The sequence below is a fragment of the Athene noctua genome, chromosome 23 (genome assembly GCF_965140245.1).
Source record: "Athene noctua chromosome 23, bAthNoc1.hap1.1, whole genome shotgun sequence".
NCBI classification, from domain to species: domain Eukaryota; kingdom Metazoa; phylum Chordata; class Aves; order Strigiformes; family Strigidae; genus Athene; species Athene noctua.
This window is the reverse complement of record NC_134059.1, coordinates 6483009-6502643: the sequence shown is the minus strand read 5'-3', so window position 1 is coordinate 6502643 and position 19635 is coordinate 6483009. Positions and strand designations below refer to the sequence as shown.

Genomic DNA, 19635 nt, shown 5'->3' with positions numbered 1-19635 from the left:
GGGATTGACTGGCAAAATAGATAATGCTCCGGTGTAATTAAAAGGACATTTCCCATGGCATCCGCAGAGTCAGAGGTAATTAAAGCCGGTTTCTCCTCCTAGGCAGGGAGCATTCCTTTGGTACTTCTGCAAAGCAGCTCGCTAGAGCACCTGCCCAGCTCTTTGGGTCAACTCTTCTCCTCCTCACATCAGCGAGCTGCTAACGAAAGCCCCTGAATTAGGTGCGCTGGGGTATGGTTTAGTTATTCAGCAAACGGGAAGACCAAGAGCACAAAGAAACCCGTTCCTTTCGCCTAGTGCAGACGGAGGGGTGGAAGAGCAAAGGCCGCTCGTTGCCTGGGACAGGAGAGGGAGCACCAGCGCATCCTTGTTTTGGTAGAAGGGCAATGGTGAAACTTGCACAGGCAGGAGAGCTCCTTCTGGCAGGACCACCCTTCACTTCTACCACAGGAGGTCTCCAGGGGGGCAAACAGGCCCCAGTTTGGCTTTCTGTTAGACAACAGAGCCCCTAGTGCAAAGGCTACTGCCCTGCTCGTGGCGGCAACCCAAACCCCGGCCAGCGGGAGCTCCCACACTCAAGGCATAACCCAACGCTCCGCAGGTTTGGAGCGGAGCTGCCCCCAGCATCCAGCCCGGCAGGAGGGGAACCCCTCGCTGCAACAACACGCTCTGCCCTTATCGCTCCAGATCTACAGGGACAATTCCCAAGCGCTCGCCAGGCTCCTGCCGCCGGGGAAAAGCTCCGCAGAGGGACTGGGGATGGGCACGACGATGGCCACAGCCCAGCGGGGCTGTGCAAGGGAGCAGCAGTATTTAACCATGCTGGGATTTGGGTGCTCACTGCGGGGGAAGGCACAGGGCCGCTTCTCAAAGAGCAGCTTGCTGGAGGTGAGCTTTGGGACTCTGCAGGGCAGAGAAAGGGGATGGGCACTAAACCCCAATCTCTGTCTCAAAGGGTGGGCCACAGGGCTTTTACATCTGCTGCAAATCACCAGGGAAACACAACAAACAGGCAGAGACATCCTGATCAAGCTTTTGGCTGCAGTAACTTGGCTCATCAGCAGACACTTTTCCACAAATATCACTGCAAATCGCCCTCCCACACCACCGAGCTCCTCCCCAGGCTGACCACGGAGGAAGACCCTGGGGCTCTGAGCAGAGCTGGCTGGTGTAAGTCCTGCCCAGGGGGATGCTGGAGGTACAACCTGCTCCCAGAGAGACCAAACCCCCGCAGGACGGTACACTGACCCCATCACACCTGCTCCGCTGAGCCCTGCCTCCTGCCCCAGGGACCTGCTGGGCACTTGGCAAAAAAACCGAAGCTCTGCTGGGGACCAGCACAACCATTCTCATGCCTCCTTCCATCGCTTGGGACCACCTCACAGGCCCCAACACCCCCCAAAGGCCACAGCCACCTGCAAAGCCGAGCAGCAGGGGTGTCCCCAGCAGCAGCAGCACTTACGTTGATGAGGGCCATGATCCAGAAGGCGTAGGAGACACGTGTGACCACCATGCCTTTCATTGGCAGGTCGTAATGAGACAGGTTGCCCGGATGGTGCGGGACCAGGGACTTGCGGATGTGAGGGAGGTTGCTGGAGGCGTTGGCTGTGGAGTTTGAGAGGATGCAGTTGGTGTCCGAGAGGAAGGGGTCAGCTATCAGGGGGCTTAGCAGCGCTCCAAAGCCCACGAAGAAATGAAGGGCCTGCAAGAGACACGCAGGTAGAGCGGGGGGGGGGTTACTGCTCTTCTCTGCAGGGAGGCCGGCTGAGCCCCTCACTCTTCCTCAGAGGAAGAAGCACAGCCAGAGGGGACTCCGCGCTCACCTGCAGGAAGATGGCCGAGTCCTTCTGGTAGATCTTCACCAGCTGCATGTTGGAGATGGTGTCGATGCAACCCATGGCCAGTCCTGCCACAGCCATGACCACAGCCAGGACCACCACATTGTGGCACAGAGGGATGATGGCAAAGACCAAGGAGATTGCCAGTGACGAGGCAAAGAGGGCAAACAAGGACTGAGCCAACCTGAGACAGAGAAAGAAGAAAGACAGAACAGAATTACTACCACAAGAACAGCACCCACACCACAGCCCTGCCTCCTGTTTCCCACCCCGGGTCAGTCGGTGCTGCAGGAAAAAGCACCCACAGGCTGGAGCTCCAACACGTGCTCTTCTGACAAGACAAGGGAGATGTTCCACACCCTGCACCCCCTCTGCCTCCACATCACAGCCGTGGCCAGCCTACGGCACTGCCATCTCCTGCGTGGAGGGCGATGCCTCAAAGAGGCAGATCTTCCACCCAGCTCTTGTGGAGAAGAGTAACCATCCCTTCAAACCTCTGCTCTGCATGTTTTAAGCCAGAATAAAGCCCGAGAACCTTCCCTTGTTAACTGGGCAGAACTGGGAACGGAAAGGGACGTGAGTACATGCAGGCGAGGCCACATCATGACCTTCAAGCAGCTCCAGGGCACCTCTCACGCAGGGCTGTAACGCACAAGCAGGCTGAGCAGGCAACCCCAGTTCCCGGCAGGGAGAGAGCTGCTGGCATCCAGAGCTGCTGTGTCATCCCAGACCTGCCTGCATGCCCTGTCCTGCCTCACAGGGAGCTGCTGTGCTTCCCTCCCCGTGCCCTGCGCCGTCTCTGTTGGAGCAGCATCGTCCCTTCCCCAGCACGACAGGGCAGCACGCAGCCCTGCTGCTGCTCCCGGTGCAGGCGGCCACTTTCCAAGCCACACGGTCCGTCGGAGAAGCCCAAGGGATGCGTGCGGTAGAGGTGAAGCTGGTGCATAACGTCTCGAGTCGGGCAGTGGTGCAGGCAGGCCGGCCTGAGCGGGGAGGCTGCTCCCGGGGCGAGCCGGGCCGTAGCCAGCCCAGGCTGGCACCGCGCTGCTCCAGAGCTGCCAAGTCGAAAGGCAGGAAGGAAGGAAACAGGGACCAGAGAGCGAAGCCCTGAAACCAGCAGAAAGATGGGACTATAAAGTCACAGCAGGGCGTAAGTAGCACAGGCACGTCCCCATCCCACCCTGGGCTCCCAAACCTTGTAGAAGCCCATTGCAATAGCCAGCAGCTTGCTGTAATGAGTTGCTAATTAGCGATTGGGGTGGGCAGGGCACAGCCTTCGGTCCACAGTGAAGGACTGGCAAGGCACAGGCACGTCCCCAGCACAGAGGTGTAACCAGCGAGCAAAACACCTACATCTCTGCTCCAAGGCAGGAGGAGAAGGCGGCTCCGAGGCGGCCCGGGCTGGAGCTGCAGCAGCGAGCCTCGGTGCTGCCGGGCACCGCGCTGCCAGCCCTCCTGCCCTGAGCGCTCGTCCGGAACGGCCCGGCCTCGGGCATGTCACCGCGTTTCTGCGTGGCCTCATTCATCCGCAAACCCAGAGCGACCCGGCCCTCCGCATCCTGCTTGTTGCTTACACTGCACTTCAACGGCTCCGGGGAGAAGAAACGGGCCAAGGGCACCGTCTCCTTTATTCTGCTGCCCGGTGGCACAAACCTGGCCGTAGCAGAGCCTCGGTGAGCTCACATCACCCAGCCCGGCCTCGCTCCTCCATCAGCCACACCACGCTGGAGGAGACGTTTTGCAAAGCCGTAACTACGGCTCTTCGCAGCAAAACGTGGAGCCAGCGTGGGATTTCTGGGGGAGGGAGGGAGCAAAGTGAGATGTGCACAGTCACAGCAGGAAGAATGACTAGCAAATAGAGAGAAGCAGCTCCGAGCCTGGGGAGACAAGGCAGCACTCCCCAGGGTACAGCAGGAGCCCGGCAGAAGGGAGCGATGCAGAGGCACCAGCAGCTGGCAAATCCAAGGCCGGGAGCGACGGGAAAAGAGGGAAAAGCAGACTGAGCCATCCCAGAAACGCCTCTTCTCCTCTGCAGCCCCAGCAAAACAACCACAGCGTCGCGTGTGCTTGGCCAGGGAGCACGTTCATTACTGGAGTTAAACATTAATTGCAGATGATGCTATGTCCTTAAAAAGCATTAAAAAAAGATCACCCCACTTTTCTCCAATGAGCAAAAATTCCCGCCTACAGCCATCAGATGTTAACAACACAACTGCACCCCCCCCCCGCAAACACCCGCAGCCCCCGGTGGCACTGCTGCCCCCTTCCCTGGCTCTGGCATTAGGGGGGGGACCAAGAAATTGCTGGCTTCCCATGCCAGCTCCCCAGGATACAGTGGAAGGACACTGCTCAGCACCCAAGGAGGCACAAATGGGGATTTCTTCAGAAAAAAAAACCCTGAAAGCACCCTGAAATGAGGTACCCTGTGACTTTCAGAGGGGGTCCTGAGGATGCGAAACCAGTGTCCCCCTCCAAAGGGCTTAAAAAGCAACTCTGATGTTATGCCATGGTCCAGTTCCTGAGCTCGCTGCCCTCCCCATCACTAACTGGTCCCCGTGTCCCCAGCTGAGTGGGCTGGGGGGGCAGCTGTGGCTGTGCCCAGCACAGCCTCTGCTTCAGCAGCGTGTGAAACGAGTCTTGTAACATCACAGACTGTCTCAGGACCACCCAGAGCACGTTTTGGCTCCATCACAAGGCTCGAGGGAAGGCCTGCAGCTCCCTGCAGAAGGCTTAGGCTGATTTCCTCTACAAGAGTAGGATGGTTAATGTTATCCTGCAGTCACAGCCAGCAAAGCTTCCCCTCTCCTTCCCTCACAGCATATATAAACCCCCACCTCGGTGTTCCTGTTGCAGCAGGCACCCTTCAACTTCAAGCATATTTTTTCCCACCCCAGGGAGCATTTTTTAAGTCCCTCACATCAAGACAAAAAATTATAATCAGGCTAATTCAGACTTGCAAAACTGATAATTAAAAACCCAAAGCCCTAAGGGGACGAGGTGAGGACATGTGGGATGATCCATGCTGCCTTCTTCCTCCATCTGCCTTCAGGTACACTTGTCTCCAGCAAAAAGCACTGGCCAGGCTTGGGGAGCATCACATCCCCCAAGGAGCTCATGCTCAAGTCACTCTGCTCTCTCAGCAACGACCAGCCACATGCTTGAACAGAAACCTTCAGAAGATGGGAGTCTGCAGGACAGAGAGAGAGCAGGGTCACCCCCTCTCAGCTGACGTGCTGTGACATACACAGGTGCCCAGGGGTGAAGAGGAAAGATGGGTCCCATGAAGAGGAATGAAGAGTAAAAGGGTCCCATCTCATCAGCCCTCCAGGTCCTGGCGTGGATCACTCCTTCGAGCAGAGCCTCAGGGCTCCAACACAGCAACAGACCTACCAGCCCTCTCCTCACACCAGCAGGAATAGCTCAGGGCTGACCCGAACATTGGGAGTGAAAGCAAAAAAATACAGAAGGACAAAAAAGCAGTATCTGAATGAAAAAAAAAAAAAAGTCACACCAAGGCACGGGTGCTCAGTTACTCTGGTGCTTCTGTCACAAACACGCGTAGAACAACAGTGTGAGGGATTGTGACTTTAACTTCACAACGCAAGCTTAAAACCCAATAAAATGGAAAAGGGGAAGGCAAGGGAAGCAAGAGGGAGAGTGATGGGGGATGCAGGTGCCCAGAGCTCACCCCGGAGGTTGCAGTGCCATGTGCTCTGCGGTGGATTTACCCCAGAGCTCGGCTCCCACCTGGGTTTCTGGGTGTAGGCAGGGTTTCGGGTCCTCTCAGCGCTCCCACCCCAACACTGCCGGCTGGATTCACAGTCTGACAGCGTGTCAGGCACTCTGAGCATCCAGCCCAGGTAAAACCAGGGAACAAGAGTCTCCAGCGCAGGGCGTTAGGGAGGGCATCAGCTGCTGCCAGGGCTGTCTCTGCTCGAGGAACCTCCACCAACACCACAGGAACACCAGGGTTTGAGCCCAGGCACGTGCTCCACCTAAACCCCAACCCTACTCATGCACCCTCCTGAAGCACAGCTCGTAATTACGACCCAGCAAAGCCCAAGGATGAGCTACCAGAGAGCAGCAGCCCACTGTAAGCCCAAGCGTGAGCTTAAACACTGCTCTTCCCACAGCTCTGGCTTTGCACAAGCCAGGGAAGGACCTCGAGGCAAGCCCGGCTCTCTGGTGCAGAGCACCGCGGGCAGCAACTGCACCTCTACATCGCTCCGGGGAAACTCGCACGGCAAACTTTCTTCTTCCTTAAAATCTCACAGGTGAGGGAATTCTGGAGGTAGTCCTGGCAGTCCAGGCTCACACCGAGTTACAGAAGGGACGGATGCCATCATTCTGCTCTGTCCTCCCGGTGCTCCGGGACTCCAGCTGGGCCGAGAGAGCAGAGACTACGACTTGGCATTCAGCAACTTCTCTGATGAGAGGAACCAAACCATTAGTTGGGTCCCACCCCCAACTTCTGCCACAGAACCCTGTAACCACACCGCTCTCCCTCACGAGTCCGTCATTCAGAGCAGATGGCTCAGACCAATACATATTTTAATTGAAAGCAAGCAACAAAACCTATGTTCCTCAGGCATTGGAGGTTAAACTCAGCTTGCAGCCAGACCTTGGCTCGGCTGCCTTGCAGGCAGGTGATGCTTTGGGATCCTCCACCAGCAACTAACCGGAAAAAAACGACCTGTCCAGTGCTCCTCCCTGCCCGGCACCAGCATAATGTGATTTGCAAACCCACAGCATGGCCCAGAATTAGAGATCCTTAGCAGGACAGCTCGATCTGTCCCTCCCCGAGGAGGGGATAGCACAAGAGCTCTCAGAGTTAATATTCTCATCCAAACCTACACGTTTGTACGCCACACCGCTCCGAGTAACCTCCCCCCCGGCGCTCACAAGCTACAACTCTCTGAAGCGTGCCCTCCTGCCCGGCACGGCTGCTGCTCCTCAGTGGGGCTCGCAGACACTTTGCACAAGCCGGTCGCTCCAAGAGGCTGCGACCACAAACACATCCTGGTTCGTAACCACAGCGAGCTACAAATATGCTCTTTCCCCCAGCGTGCTGCTGCCGAGTTAGAAGTTTAAGAGTCTCCGAGTACAAAACCAGAGACGGGTCTGTGTAACCCACCAGCCAAGGGCAGGAGCTTTAGGTAGGAAGCTGACAGCAGGAAACAATTTTGCTTTTTCCTTCACTGCTCCTTCAAACATATGTGAAGCAAACTGAGGGCTGGCAAAGGCACTGCCGGCTGACCCAGCAGTCTCGGATCTGTGTCAGACCCAGGGCAAGGCTCCACGTGCCATCCTCGCCCCCGTTCAGCCCACCTTGCATCTCCTCTCCCAGCACAGCCTGACAGAAGAGCAGCTCCTGCTGCTCCACGAAGCCTCTGGGCTCTATCCGGACCAGGATGGCAATTTAACAGGTGCTCTAATGCCATCTTCATTAGCCAACGCTCGCCACGAGTCACAAGAGTTTACCAAAACATTTTTAAACGGGCGGTTTAAAGCAGCGAAGGATCCTTGCAGAATTCTCTCGCATACACGTTATACATATACATGACGTGGACATCAGAGACACGCGGAGCTGACACGTTACATCGCTGCCCGAAGAATTAGTGACAATGTAAATATCAGCTGATTCTCAGCAGAGCAGAGCTGTCATCAAGCCTCAAATCAAATGCCTGTTTGGCGATCTTTTGGATTGAGCCATCGCGTATTATTTATTTTAAACACATCCTGGACAGAAGGCGCAGCGCAAAACCCCGTTGGGCTGCACCCAGGGTTTCTCGCTGGCCCACGGGCTGCTGGCCCACGGGCTGCTGGCCCACGGGCTGCTGGCCCACGGGCTGCTGGCCCTGGCCACCCCTGCCCTCGTCCCCCGCAGCAGCGAGACCACGAGGACCACTCGTGTTTGCCCAAACTCCCGGGGAGCACAGACAATGCCTCAATTTCTGACGCCGAGGTTATTAAAACAGGCTTCCAATAATATTTTTGCGACAAACAATCAGGTTAAGGAAAATACCCTCCGGGAAGTTCTGGCTGTAACTTCACGCTAAAGGCGCTGAGCTCTGGGGGAACTGGAAACCTCTCTCCAAGGGTACGAAACCGGGTGGCAGCGGGGAGCAGCAGCCAGTTCTTGCCCTGGGAAGCCTCCCCCCTGCTCTTTCCCAGCCGCTCGGGGCAAGTGGGGCTGCGGACCCTCGGGCCACGCAGGGAGCCCCCCCGCTCGGGCAGGGTTTTCCCAGGCGGAGCAGCAGCATCCCAGCGCAGCCATGCAAACCCGGCGGCAGCGGGGAGAAGGAGAAAGGGAAGGGAGGAGGAGGATTGTTTGCGGAGAGCTTAAGCCCACCCGCGGGAGGTGCGATGAGTTTGCCAGGCGCCTTACGTCCTCTTGAAGACCCCTCCGAGGCAGCTGCCGAGCAGGAGGCAGAACTGCTGGGAGAAGAAGACCCAGGTGATCTGGGAAAGGGAGCTCTGGGTCTGGCAGCGCAGGTCCAGCAGCGTGGGCCCCAGGAAAGCGATGCAGAGGCCGAAGCTGAAGAAGACGCTCCAGTAGGTCAGGGTGGGCTGCAGGTTCCTCCGGAACCGCGCCGACACCCGCTCGTCCCACCACATCCTGGGCGGCCGCGGCGATGCGGCTCCCCCCCGGTTCCGGCGCCGCCCGGTCCCGCTCCGGATCCCGCTCCCGATCCCTCCGTTGCGGGATGTGGCTCCGGAGCCCGCGGCGCCGCGCCGGGCGCTGGCTCCGCCTCCGGGACCGGGACCCGCCGCCGCCTCCTCCCGGGGCCGGGGCGGAGCCCCCCCCCCGCCTCCTCCTCCTCCTCCTCCTCCTCCATCCCCCGTCTCAGCGCATCCCCACACCCCCTCAGTGTCCCCCCACCCCCGGGGTTTGCATCATCCTGCCAAAAGTGGGGCACCCCCCCCCCTTCCCCTCCCGCACCCCCCGGCACAAGTGACACTGAGCTACGGCCACGGCAGCAAACCTGAGGGAACAGAGCCCAGAAATCCCTTTTCTCTGCTGCCGACCGCCCCTGGACCCATCGCTAAGCGCAACAATTCCACAAAATGCGATTAAAGTTTCCCCCTCCCTGGATGAGAAGCACAAGATGGCTTGGGGGGTGGGGGGGTGCGCATGTTTTAAAGTCGGAGCGGTTGATGCTTACGCAAAAGGTCTCCTCTAGAGGATGGATTTATAAATATTTCACCTACTTTAGCTAGGAAAGACTAGCAATTTTTAGAACGCTCTTTCCAGGCAAAGCGGAACGGATGGAGCTCAGCTGCGCACCGGGTCCCCTCCCTCGCCGGTACTCACCCATCCTCTGACCCGTGCTCCAGGAATGCTGCTCCGGGGCTGGCGCTGCTCATTTCCACCTGGACATAGCTTAATGTTTAGCTAATCTAAATTACACCCCAGTCCTTGTTCTTCCCCGCCTGTGACATCAGCTAGAGCCTTCGCAAAGTCAGGAGAACAGGACCACATCTTCTTCCACCCCCCCCCAAAGTGAACAAAGCGACCCTGAGCAATAGCTTAGAACAGGGGAGCAATAAAGCCCTGATTGCCCCTGAGGGAGAACTCCTGTGGCTGTTGGGCACCTGCACCTGAAAGCATTAAGCAATCAAAAAACCAGCCCAGCTGCCCGCAGGGCCGGAGCAATGTTGTTATTCTGTTCTATGGGGAAACTGAGGGCTAGGAAAGAATGAAGTGATTTACTTACAGACACGGAGTGAGTCAACAGCATAGCCGGAAATTGGGTTTTATCATTATGTGATAAACCATCTTCCTTAATAGCCTAGATGGCAGGATGGAGGGGAGGCTGATGCACAGGCCTGGGAGCCACAGCCTCAGGCTCTCCCTGCCAGGCAGTGAGTAGCTTCGAGAGGCCGCGCCACTGCAGCCCCTCAGCTTCTCTTTCCCCATCCATAAGTGGAGACAGAACAGCACAAGGGAGGGAGGATTGTGAGAGGAAAGGCCTTTCCATCAGAATGCTGCTGGGAAAGTCATCTCCTGCCCCATTTTGTCCACACATCTCATGCGTGGAGCTGGAGTTACCTGATGAAACAGCAGATCCTTATCTTCCCCACACCAGCTGTCATGCCCCAAGAAAAGGGCTGACAGGGCTTTACCCGTGGTTCCCCTGGACCACATTCTTGATCTCAATCTTGATCTTGGTTCTCTCTTTACTGGACAGGGAGTCAGGAGAGCTGCACTCTCCTCCTGGCTTCCAGTACTGCATCACCATCACTTGATAGCATCAGCTCTCCAGGCCTTGACCTCCCCAACCACAAAATGGCTGAGCAATGCTCTCCCCACCCTTGCAGGTTCACTGCACCCACTCCCAGGTGAAAGGCAGCATCCAGGCACCAGAGGCTGCCAGTGTTAGTACAACCCCAACCCAGCTACATCAGCTGACCCCCGCTTTGCTAAGCAGTGGCCTGAACGCCAGCACACTTGCTTCCAGGAATATCAGGCCATTTTATCAGGGATAACGCAAATCATGCGAGCTATGCTTGCAAATAAGAAACGAAGCGTAGGTGGGTTAGTCACCATAAGAACACACAGATCCTTTCTGGCTCCACATACTGAAACCCAGATCCTCAGAGGTAGCTCATAAAAATGCAAGCCACAGGACTATGAGTATATGCAATACCAGAATTAGCTTCACGAGGAGGCACTTTAGGCTGTTTTCCAAACTGAAATCGATGTTGTACTTGCAATGAATTAAACACCCACATTTTTGCGCTTGCTGCAAACTGCAAAGTGAAAGCATGAATGAAGGAATAGCAGAGCAGCGCGATTAGAGACAGCGGCGTCGGTTGGGGCGTGCCATTGCTGCTCAAAAAGATCCAACGTGCGTTTGAGAAACACCTTCCCCTTCTGCTTCCTGGGCCCTCGCACGTTCCTGGGGCAGCAAGAAGCATGACAGGGGTTTTTTTTCCACACTGTATCAGTTAATCTTTTCAGCTAGTGGAGCAATTCCTTCCTTTAATGTGATCAGTCCTGCCTTGCAGTGACTAATGCATGGGGCTGCAACCTAGAAGCCAGATTTTGTCCAGGTTTGCTGTTGTGATGCTGACATCACTTCTCATAGCCCAATCTCAACGCAGTGGGGAAATTCATTTCTAGTAGTAGGTTTTTCTAAAAGTTTCCTCTGGCTGGAAACAGCTGAGGCCCCACATGTGGGCTTGGCACAGCAGTTGCCCAGGGACAGGCTCCTCCGAGGCTTTCACCAGTGTTTGGGTTGGCAGCTGAGGCCAAGAGCCTGGGGCTGAGATACTGTCAAAGAGTTTTCTCCCTGTCCTCCATTTGCCAAGAGGCCACAAAGGGCAAATCTGGGCTGACACCCTCTGAAACCCCAACACATTATCTCATAACCGGTGTGATGGGCCAAAGGGCTGCACGCACATTTGGAGACGGGAGCACCTAACAGCTGTAACTCAGCCCAAAAACCCGCCACCAAGCAAGCTGGGGCAGGTAAGAAAATAACCACCTCGAACCACTAAACCTGACCGAGAAAAGGTGTGATGCTTCTTACAACAGAGGGTAAACCCTTCGTACAACGGGTTGGATTATTCGAGGCTGTGTGTAAGACGTTCAGCAACCTGGGCTGGGCAGCTGGAACTGCAGCACACGAGAGCTCTTCACCTCGTGTATTTTGGGGTCAAGAGTTTCAAAACACACCGTGTGATTTGGAAAGCTTTGGCTCCACTTCTAGGTCAAACATTAGCCGTAGATCTTGGCCCAGTTATTACAGATCCTGTCACACTTGTCTAAAAGGAGGAAGCACTCACCTACACGTTTTCCTACCGTCCAACTGAAATAATTCACACGCCCACTGCGATTTAGCTGCAATCAATGTGCTTCCTCCTTTGCTGCTCTAGGACTGCGGCAGAGGAGGGCGGGCTGCAACGAGACGAGGAGGCTGAGCCTCCCGAAACACCCCTGTCATTAATGACACGCAAATAATCTTGTTGAGGGCAGCAGAGATCGTCCCCACTTTGCAGAGATGCCGAGAGACCCGGGGGTGAAGGGTGACCTGGCTTGGGCACCCTTGTGAGGCAGGAAAACCCCCGTAAGGGCCACGGCGAGGGAGGTCACCGGGTATTTGGGTACCTGGGAATATCCAGAAGCTGGTTGGGTCTGCGGGAGGGCTGGGACTGCCCGGTGACGTTCCCTTAGCCCCAGCAGCTGCCACGGCCACCAGACTGGAGGAATGAGAGCGGCAGATGGAGGAACTGGTTTGGCGAATGGCTTGTTACTGGGGATCTGCCCACACCGGTGCCTGAACGTGACTCAGGCAGGCTGGGTGCTGGCTGGGGGTGCAGCCTGGGGAGGGGGATGAAGGGTGCAGCACCCTTCCCTAAACCAGCTGTGGGCCCACACCATGGCCCTGGCCCCAAAGATCCCCAAAGATTCCGCAGGTCCCCCCGTACCCCACGTCTGGCTCTTCCCAGGTGCCCAGACCCGGGCAGGGGTAGTTTCTCTTCAGCACCGATGGGCCAGAGGGCAGGAATATGTGAAGGGGGTTGCTGTGCTGAACAGCTCTGAACTCGGGGAGATTTTCAGCTGCTAGAGCTGTGGGAAACAGGGCTCCCCCGTCCCTTCCCCAGCTCTGCCCTTCAGTTGCTTTGCAACCATGGGCTGGGCATGTCGGCTCTGCGCTTTATTTGCCCGATAGGCTTATGGCAATATTTGTTTAGGGCCTTAGGATCTACACAAGGGACCACAGAAACATTTTCCTATTGTGCACCAAGTTTCTGAAGTCTCATGTTTCAAGCCCCTGCAAAGGTCAGGTAGTGGGAAATTCCTTTTGTACTAAGTCTGCGTCTGGGAGTTTACTACAGCCAAGCCAAAAAGTGCCCCGCTGGCAGGAGTGAAAATGAAAGGCGTCCTGGAGCTGCACGGAAAGCAGCTGTGGGGAATGACTCTGGGGGGGTAACGAAGATGGCACGGCACGGGGTCTGGTAGCCTGACTCCCCTCACACCCACCACGGAGCAACTCACTGCCCGGGAGCCTGCCAAGGGACCTGCGTGCCTCAGACATCAGTGCTACCTAGCTGAAATTCAAAAACAACGCGGGTCCTTCCCCTACCAAAAAAAAAAAAAATTAAATCCTGTACAAAACTATCCCGTATTCAGTAAAGTTTATTGTCCAATGTTGGCTTTGGAGCGTTCACAATACAACTGTAATATAAGCCTTAGCAATAAAATGAGCACATCCACAAAATAGTCCATGTCACATCTGAAATACAAAAATTGAAATATTCTTATAAAACATTCAGACACAAGATTGATAGATGGATACAATCTTTTATTTTTTTTTTTTTTTTTTTTTTTTTGCACCTTTCCATTTATTCCAGAAAAACTTTCTATAAAAAAATCATTGCTTCTTTTGGAATAAATCTTTAAAATCATTTCTTTTAAAATGCCTCTTTCATTTGTACAATGCTAGTTAAATATATTATTGGTATTCTGCAAATGGATCACACCAGAGAACATTCACAGTATGTGTATCCTGGCCGCTTGGATCTATTTTTCCTGCTGTAGGACAAGCATGATGCTGAGAGAAAGCAATGAAGAAGCCAGAAAGTGGGTTTTATAGTGTTTGTGCCCAGACATGGCTAGTGGGGAGTGCTAAGGGGACATTCAAATGAATTTTTTACAAGAATCAAGCGTACAGAGACAGGACAGCGGTGCGGCAGGGCCAGGCAGAGCCACAGCTTTGGGCAGGTGAGCTCATGTCACTTTTATCCTCAGGTATTTTGGGATCAAGACGTGATGGCCCTGGCAGGCTGCACGATGCCGGATTTACGCTGGTGAAAGCAGAGTTTGGCCACGTAAGGCTGGGCAGGCTCCCACCCCCAGGTCTGGTCCCTTCCCCGTGCCCTGGGGCACACACACACTAAACCTTTTACATCACTCAGTCCCGTGGGTTAGACTCTTTCTCTAACCTGACTGCTCCTAGCCTGCTCGGGGAGCTCCGGCTCCTTGTTTTGTTCTTGTTTAATTTCTGATTGAAGAGTAGTCATGGGAAAAAAAAAACAAAACATTTGAGAAGCTTGGGAAAATGGCTTTCTAATTTTTTATTTTTTTTTTCTTCATCATGTGTAAAGGAGAGGAAAAAAAATCCACTTATTTTGTCCTTAGTCTCCAAGACACAATGTAGTTTTGTTATTTAAAATCTTAACACAGATCTGGCAATGGGCTGGGCCAGGAAAGGCGTGTGCATGTGTGTATAGAGAGAGTGAAATTAAATAGCTCTGCCTGTAGGTTTTATTGTCCCAGAACACAGACCTTGCTTTACACATTTACTTACATTTCTTTAACTAGCTATCAAGCTGGAGAGATGAAAGAGTACAGGCTTTCCTGAGGGCATAGCCAAAACTCCATTTTCCACCAGAACTGGTACAAAACCCCCCCATATTGCAAGAAAAAAAATGTCTGGAAGACAAAGCGACAGTTTCCTTTTGTCAAAACTCCTCATCTGCACGGAGGGCCCAGCTACTCCGCAAAGCGGCGGATGGGAGAACCCATGAAACAAAACAAAACAAAACAAAAAAAATGCTGGAGAGCCACAGACATTCCCGGCATTTTCATTAGTGCTACTTTAAAAATCCAACTTGGGAGCTCGCTGGTGCTCCGAGAACTGGGGAAAGCCTGCCCGGGGATGAGCTGCGATGCTGCAGATTTCCTCCCCTTGCAAGCAGGGAGGAGCAGCCCCCCGGGGCTTTGATAAACTGGGGCAGCCACGGGGTGTTGGTCCTTATAAACCCAACTGGACCCCGCGGTCCTCAGGGGGACCATAACACCACCCAGGGGATGGAGAAAGGGGGAGCTGGCTCTGGGTTCCAGTCGCTGCCAACCTGCGGCTCCTTTTCTTCGCAGCGGGGACGGCGTTGGCGGGGAGCGTGCCGTGGGAGATCGGAGGCTCTGCCAGCTGACACGTGCAAGCACGGCGTTGTAAATCAAACCTTGCTCAGCGGGGCACCAAATATTTACACACACTATCGCCCTCCGGAATAGGAATCAAATATCCACTAAATGCAGTGGAACAAAAGGGGTTATCTTAAATTTGGGCTGTTAGTAGCGCGTAGGGCTAATAAATAATAGCGTCTCCTTTTGGGAGGATTTGTAGGAGGAAAGGCAAAGGCTACGAAAGAATAAACAGCCACTAACAGGCCCTTTGTCTTTGCTATCTGATCCCAGGTAAAACAGTCCTGTCTACACGGTCACTGCTAGGTCTTTTCCCCAATAGGTGACCTTGACCTTCAGCAGAAATACTCTTACAGAGGGGGCGAGCTGAGACCACAGCCATCTGGTCTGGCTCTGTCCTCCCAGTGTGAAAGCAGGACGGCTCAGCTGGGCACCCTCTGCCCCAACGGCCTTTATGCCCAAGGCAATCTCAGTGGATGGGGATGGTAACCCCGAGCAAGAAAACTGCACAAAGACAGGTCAAACATGGCCTGAACGGGCTTCCAAGAGCAGGTGGAGGGGGTTCCTGCTCCCCCCCGGGTCCAATCTGTGCTCACAGACTGTGAGGGGGGCTCTGCCCCCCCGGGCACACCAGCACTCTTTGCCCCGTGTGCCTGACGGTGCTGCCACAGGGGCAGAGGAGATGCTGTGAGCGGGTCTGCCTGCCCGCGAGCTGCTAATTCCTGACTCTGCACCACAGAGCCCTGCCATGCCAAGGAAATTCCTGTGTAAAATGCCTTTGTGAAAGAAAAGATGAGAGCGTGAGAGTTGAGACTTAACTCCAGCCAACACCTCCCTTTGTGAACCTCCCGACCGAAAAGCCTCACGCAGCAGGAGCTGGGTGTAGGAGACCGGGCAAAACGCTGCCCCGACACCAGGGTGAAATGCGTCACTGGTGGCTGATGGCCATTCCTGCTCTTCCCTATCAAATGGAAACAATTAATGAACTATTCAGCCCTGCTGTATGCTGGACACACTGAGAAGGGAACCGAGCAGGGATGGGCAAACCTCAAACAATGCAGACGTCTGGATGCTTGTCTAGGACAAACCCGAATTAACAGCTTTGGTCTGATGGGGGAAGCTCACAGGGAGGAGTTGCCCCAGAAGCTTTGGGGAGCTCCAGGGTCTCCTCCATTTATCCTCACGCTTTGCATTTTCTGAGGATCACAGAAGAAATGCTGCACAGCAAAGCAGAAAACAAGAGCCCTCTACTCCCTGCTCAAGGGGGAAATATTAGCACAGAGAGTTACCATCCCCTGAGCAATGCCTCCAGGCTGGGAGCTGATGGCCTCAGACAGCAGTCCCAGTGCCGGGTGACAGTCACAGCACCTGCCAAGTCCAGAATCTCCTGGCCACATCCACAGGCTGGAGGACCGGTGGGCGAGAGGACTAGTCATCCGGAACAGCCAAAAAAAGAATGTGAATATTATACAGTAGAGAGACTTCTTGCAACGCTCACACACTTGAAAATGTTTCAGGCTGTTTGCAGGCTGCGGGGGAGAAATGCAGCAGGGCCTCTTCGCTCGGGATGGGTTTGGCACGTTCCTGGAGCGTACGGAGGGGAAAAACGCACCAGGAGCAGATCTCGGCCAGCAGAGCACGCTCGGATCGAAGCACGCACCTCAGTCCCGCGGCATCGATCTGAGTCAGGGCGGGAATGATCTGACGCTGGCTACAAACGTAGAGGCCAGGCGACGAGGTTTGAGGGATGATTTGCTTCTCTTCGGGTCTATTTCTGGTCCCCACAGCTGAGCTGTGGGAGGTTTGGCACTTCTCCCCCTTCCTCTGGGTAGAAACGCACTGAGGTGGGTGTGTGCAACACTTTGGTACGGCGAGGCTGCGCGGCTCAGGCTCTGCCACCTCGCGTGGGGCTCAGCGCCGGGACCTGGGGGGGGGAGATGAACTCCCAAGACACCGGCTGGGAACCGTGTCCTGCCCCTTGTGATGATGGCAGAGAGGGCGGCGGGCTGGGGGGGTGACAGGCTCGGCGATGACAAAGGGGCTGCTCCATCGGTGCCTGGGAAAGGCTGGCCAAAGGGCTCGGAGCAGCAACGGGAGCTGATGCTCCTCTGCCTCCACTCCTGCCTCCCCGCAGGTACCTGAACCCCGAGGGGGGGTACACCAGCCCTTGCTCTCAGCTCCTGGGGAGCAGCCAGCTGAGCCAATTTGGAAACACAATGGTGGCAAGGAGGGGAGATGCTGGGGGGAGCAATGGGAAGCCCCCTCCTCCCAGCTGCTCCATCCTTGTCAGGATTCAGGTACCAAAGATGGGGAGAGAAAAAGGGGTTATTCAGGCAAATAAGGGAGGGCTGCCCTGGTTTTCATGCTTCAGGTGCCAGGCTGGGTCATGCCCCCGACTTGTAACGTGGCTGCAGTGTCTCCCCAAGAAATAGGGGGTGCAGAGCAGGTTGTCTGAGCAAAGGAATGTTTTTCAGACATACCCACCTGGGCCAAACGCTACAATCCACAGCCCAGCTTCGGAGATACCACTCTCTGCTCACAAACCCCCCCACCGTGCCCGGCTCCCCACCCTCCACCGAGGGCAGTTCCCTGGGGCAGCTCATGATCCTGCGCTCCGGGCGATGCCCAGGGCAGTCCCTCACACCTGCACAGAGGGTGGCAGCTCACATCTGATGGGGGCAACATGGAAACAAGAGGGGAAAAAGGCCACAGGTCCATCAAGAGCAGCTGCTAGGGGCTGTGGTTGTGGGGATGGGCCGGGGAGAGCCTGCGGCCATGGGTGCGTCAGCATCGTCCTGCTCGAGTCAGTAATTCTGCGGTGGGTCAGGTGGGAGCATGTTGCCGTCTCCTTTCTCAGTGCTTTAATCTCCATGGTGACAAGGGGAACACGAGATCCAAGTTTAAAATATACTCTGCCTCCTGTTCTTCCCTCGGGCTGAGGAAGAGAGAGAGAGAGATGGGTCAGAGAGGTCGGATGAGAAGCGGCACATTGCAGCGACGCCGGTGCTCTGGGTTAGGAGGTTAACGAGCCCACGGCAGCCACAGGGCACCTAGATGTGACTTTGGTACCACGGCAGGTGCCAAGTGAGGATGGCCCAGGACTAAAGCAGGGAACAGGAACCAGATTTGGCTTTTTTTCCTACGTGGCACCCACTGGGAGTAACCCCAGTGCCAGCGCGGTCCATGGCACCACCTGGGAGAGGTCAGTGTGATTCTCCCCAGCCCTACCTGACTGCTGGAAGGCTGAGCCTCGGTAGCCAGGATCCTTCTGAAGCTGGATCTCTTTCAGAGAGAAGATGGAGACGTCTAGGCAGAGGGGGCAGAGAGAGAGGGGTCAGCCCAGCTGGCTGAGCCAGCAGCAGTTGCAAACCCAGAGCCAGGAGGGTCGGCACTGCACCTCACCAGAGCTTTTCTCACACACTCCTACTCCTACTCTACACTGTCCTACCCAAACTGTTTCTTGCTCCCACAGCCACCAAGCTCCCACCCCTCCCTGCTCCAGGAGCACCTCTGAGTGAGCAAAGACAAGAGGCCTCCGAACTGGCCTGGCTGCAAAGCATCACCCTCTGCAGAGCAGCTCTTTGCTCCACATCCCCCAGGCAAGAGGTCAGGGGTGCACTTACTGTCAGGCAGGAGGTGTACCCGCTCTCCCAGGCTCTTGAAGTAAGCGTGCCGCAGGGCTGCCTCCGCTGAAATCCGGCCTTTGGCTTCGTACTGCACAAAGCCCCAGAGAAAGGCAATTACATCCAGCCTGCGCGTGCCAGACGGCGTTCAGCGGGCCCACAGGCCCCGTACAGGGTGTGGGAGCATCCCTGCACACGTAAGCGCTTTCATGTGCTGGGGGGGACGGGGACACAGTGTGCCCAAACGCGGTGCACACCACGGGGGTGTGCTGGCAATTCCCAGTGCCATTTCCATGGGCACAAGGCACAGCACACACTGCGTGACCGCAGGAGTGCACCGGCCATGCCGGACCTTATGGATCATCAGGTTTGTGTCCTCTCACATGTGTGTGAGAGGACACAGGGTGAAGGATGGTTCACCATTTGTAGATGCCATTTGGGATAGCATCTCCGAGGCCATAGCTGCAGGGCTGTGGCTTATTCTGCAGGCACAGCTCCCCTCCCGCCTGGCTCCGCAACCAGTGAGGGCAGGCAGAGTGCCTTCACTTCAGCAAATCCCTTGGCCGTCCACCTGGACTGCTCTACCACTCACCAGGAGGAGGTTCATCAGCAAGTCAATGCCTTCTGAGTCCAGCCTGAGAGAAGGAGGAAAGAAAAAAACGAAGCATTATAGCACCCAGAAGACGCTGCAGTCACCCATGCAAAGGCCAGGTGGCAGCTCCAGCGCACAGCTGCATTCGGAAGCTGCCAGCACCATGAGGAGAAAATTAAACTGGTGTCCCCCGGCCCCCTTTTACAACCAGTGCAATCCCATTATGAATCATGTGTCCCTGCTCGAGGAGGTACCTTGGGGCGTGATTTATTAACGCCTGGGCTCGGTACTGCATGAAATTGTAAGCCTTAAACTCCTCGTTGGATGTTATTCCAGGCCAGGTGTCTTCCGTTGGGGTTCCTGGGAAGGGGAGAGAGGGAAGCCTGTCACGCTCGTGTGGCGCAGAGAGAAGAACCTCCTCCCACGTGTGAGTGTCCGTCCTGCCCAGGGCAGGGGGCACGGATTTCCCCAGCGGGCTGGGATTTGCCTGAGCATCCCACGGGGCAGGGGCAGGGGAGCTCCTCGCCCCTCTGCTGCCTGCAGCCCCTGCCCACTGCAAGGCTTTGCCAGCCCAGGCTCCCTCCAGGCGCCACCGCTCTGCAGTCAGGCACTGCCCTCGCGTGGGGATCTGCGAGACAGCAGAAGACT

At 55.7% G+C, this 19635-nt stretch overlaps 2 protein-coding genes across 4 annotated transcripts in view; both read right to left on the bottom strand.

Moving 5' to 3' along the window:
• The window catches only part of MFSD4A (major facilitator superfamily domain containing 4A), a 28378-nt gene extending 19814 nt beyond the window's left edge, over positions 1 to 8564 (bottom strand). For all 3 annotated transcript variants that reach the window (XR_012635064.1, XR_012635063.1, XM_074925322.1), the window contains exons 1-3: positions 8227 to 8564; positions 1824 to 2022; positions 1463 to 1702 (exon numbers count right to left, since the gene is read on the bottom strand). Coding sequence is in view for 1 of the 3 variants with exons in the window: in XM_074925322.1 (XP_074781423.1) it covers positions 1463 to 1702; positions 1824 to 2022; positions 8227 to 8456 (669 nt within the window). In the remaining 2 variants the exon portion in view is untranslated. The remainder of the gene's footprint in view (positions 1 to 1462; positions 1703 to 1823; positions 2023 to 8226) is intronic.
• Positions 8565 to 13184: 4620 nt separating this feature from the next.
• The window catches only part of CDK18 (cyclin dependent kinase 18), a 31973-nt gene continuing 25522 nt past the window's right edge, over positions 13185 to 19635 (bottom strand). The window contains exons 12-16 of the mRNA XM_074925345.1: positions 19242 to 19347; positions 18988 to 19030; positions 18396 to 18486; positions 18001 to 18078; positions 13185 to 17707 (exon numbers count right to left, since the gene is read on the bottom strand). Of these exons, the coding sequence (XP_074781446.1) occupies positions 17673 to 17707; positions 18001 to 18078; positions 18396 to 18486; positions 18988 to 19030; positions 19242 to 19347 (353 nt within the window). The 3' untranslated portion in view covers positions 13185 to 17672. The remainder of the gene's footprint in view (positions 17708 to 18000; positions 18079 to 18395; positions 18487 to 18987; positions 19031 to 19241; positions 19348 to 19635) is intronic.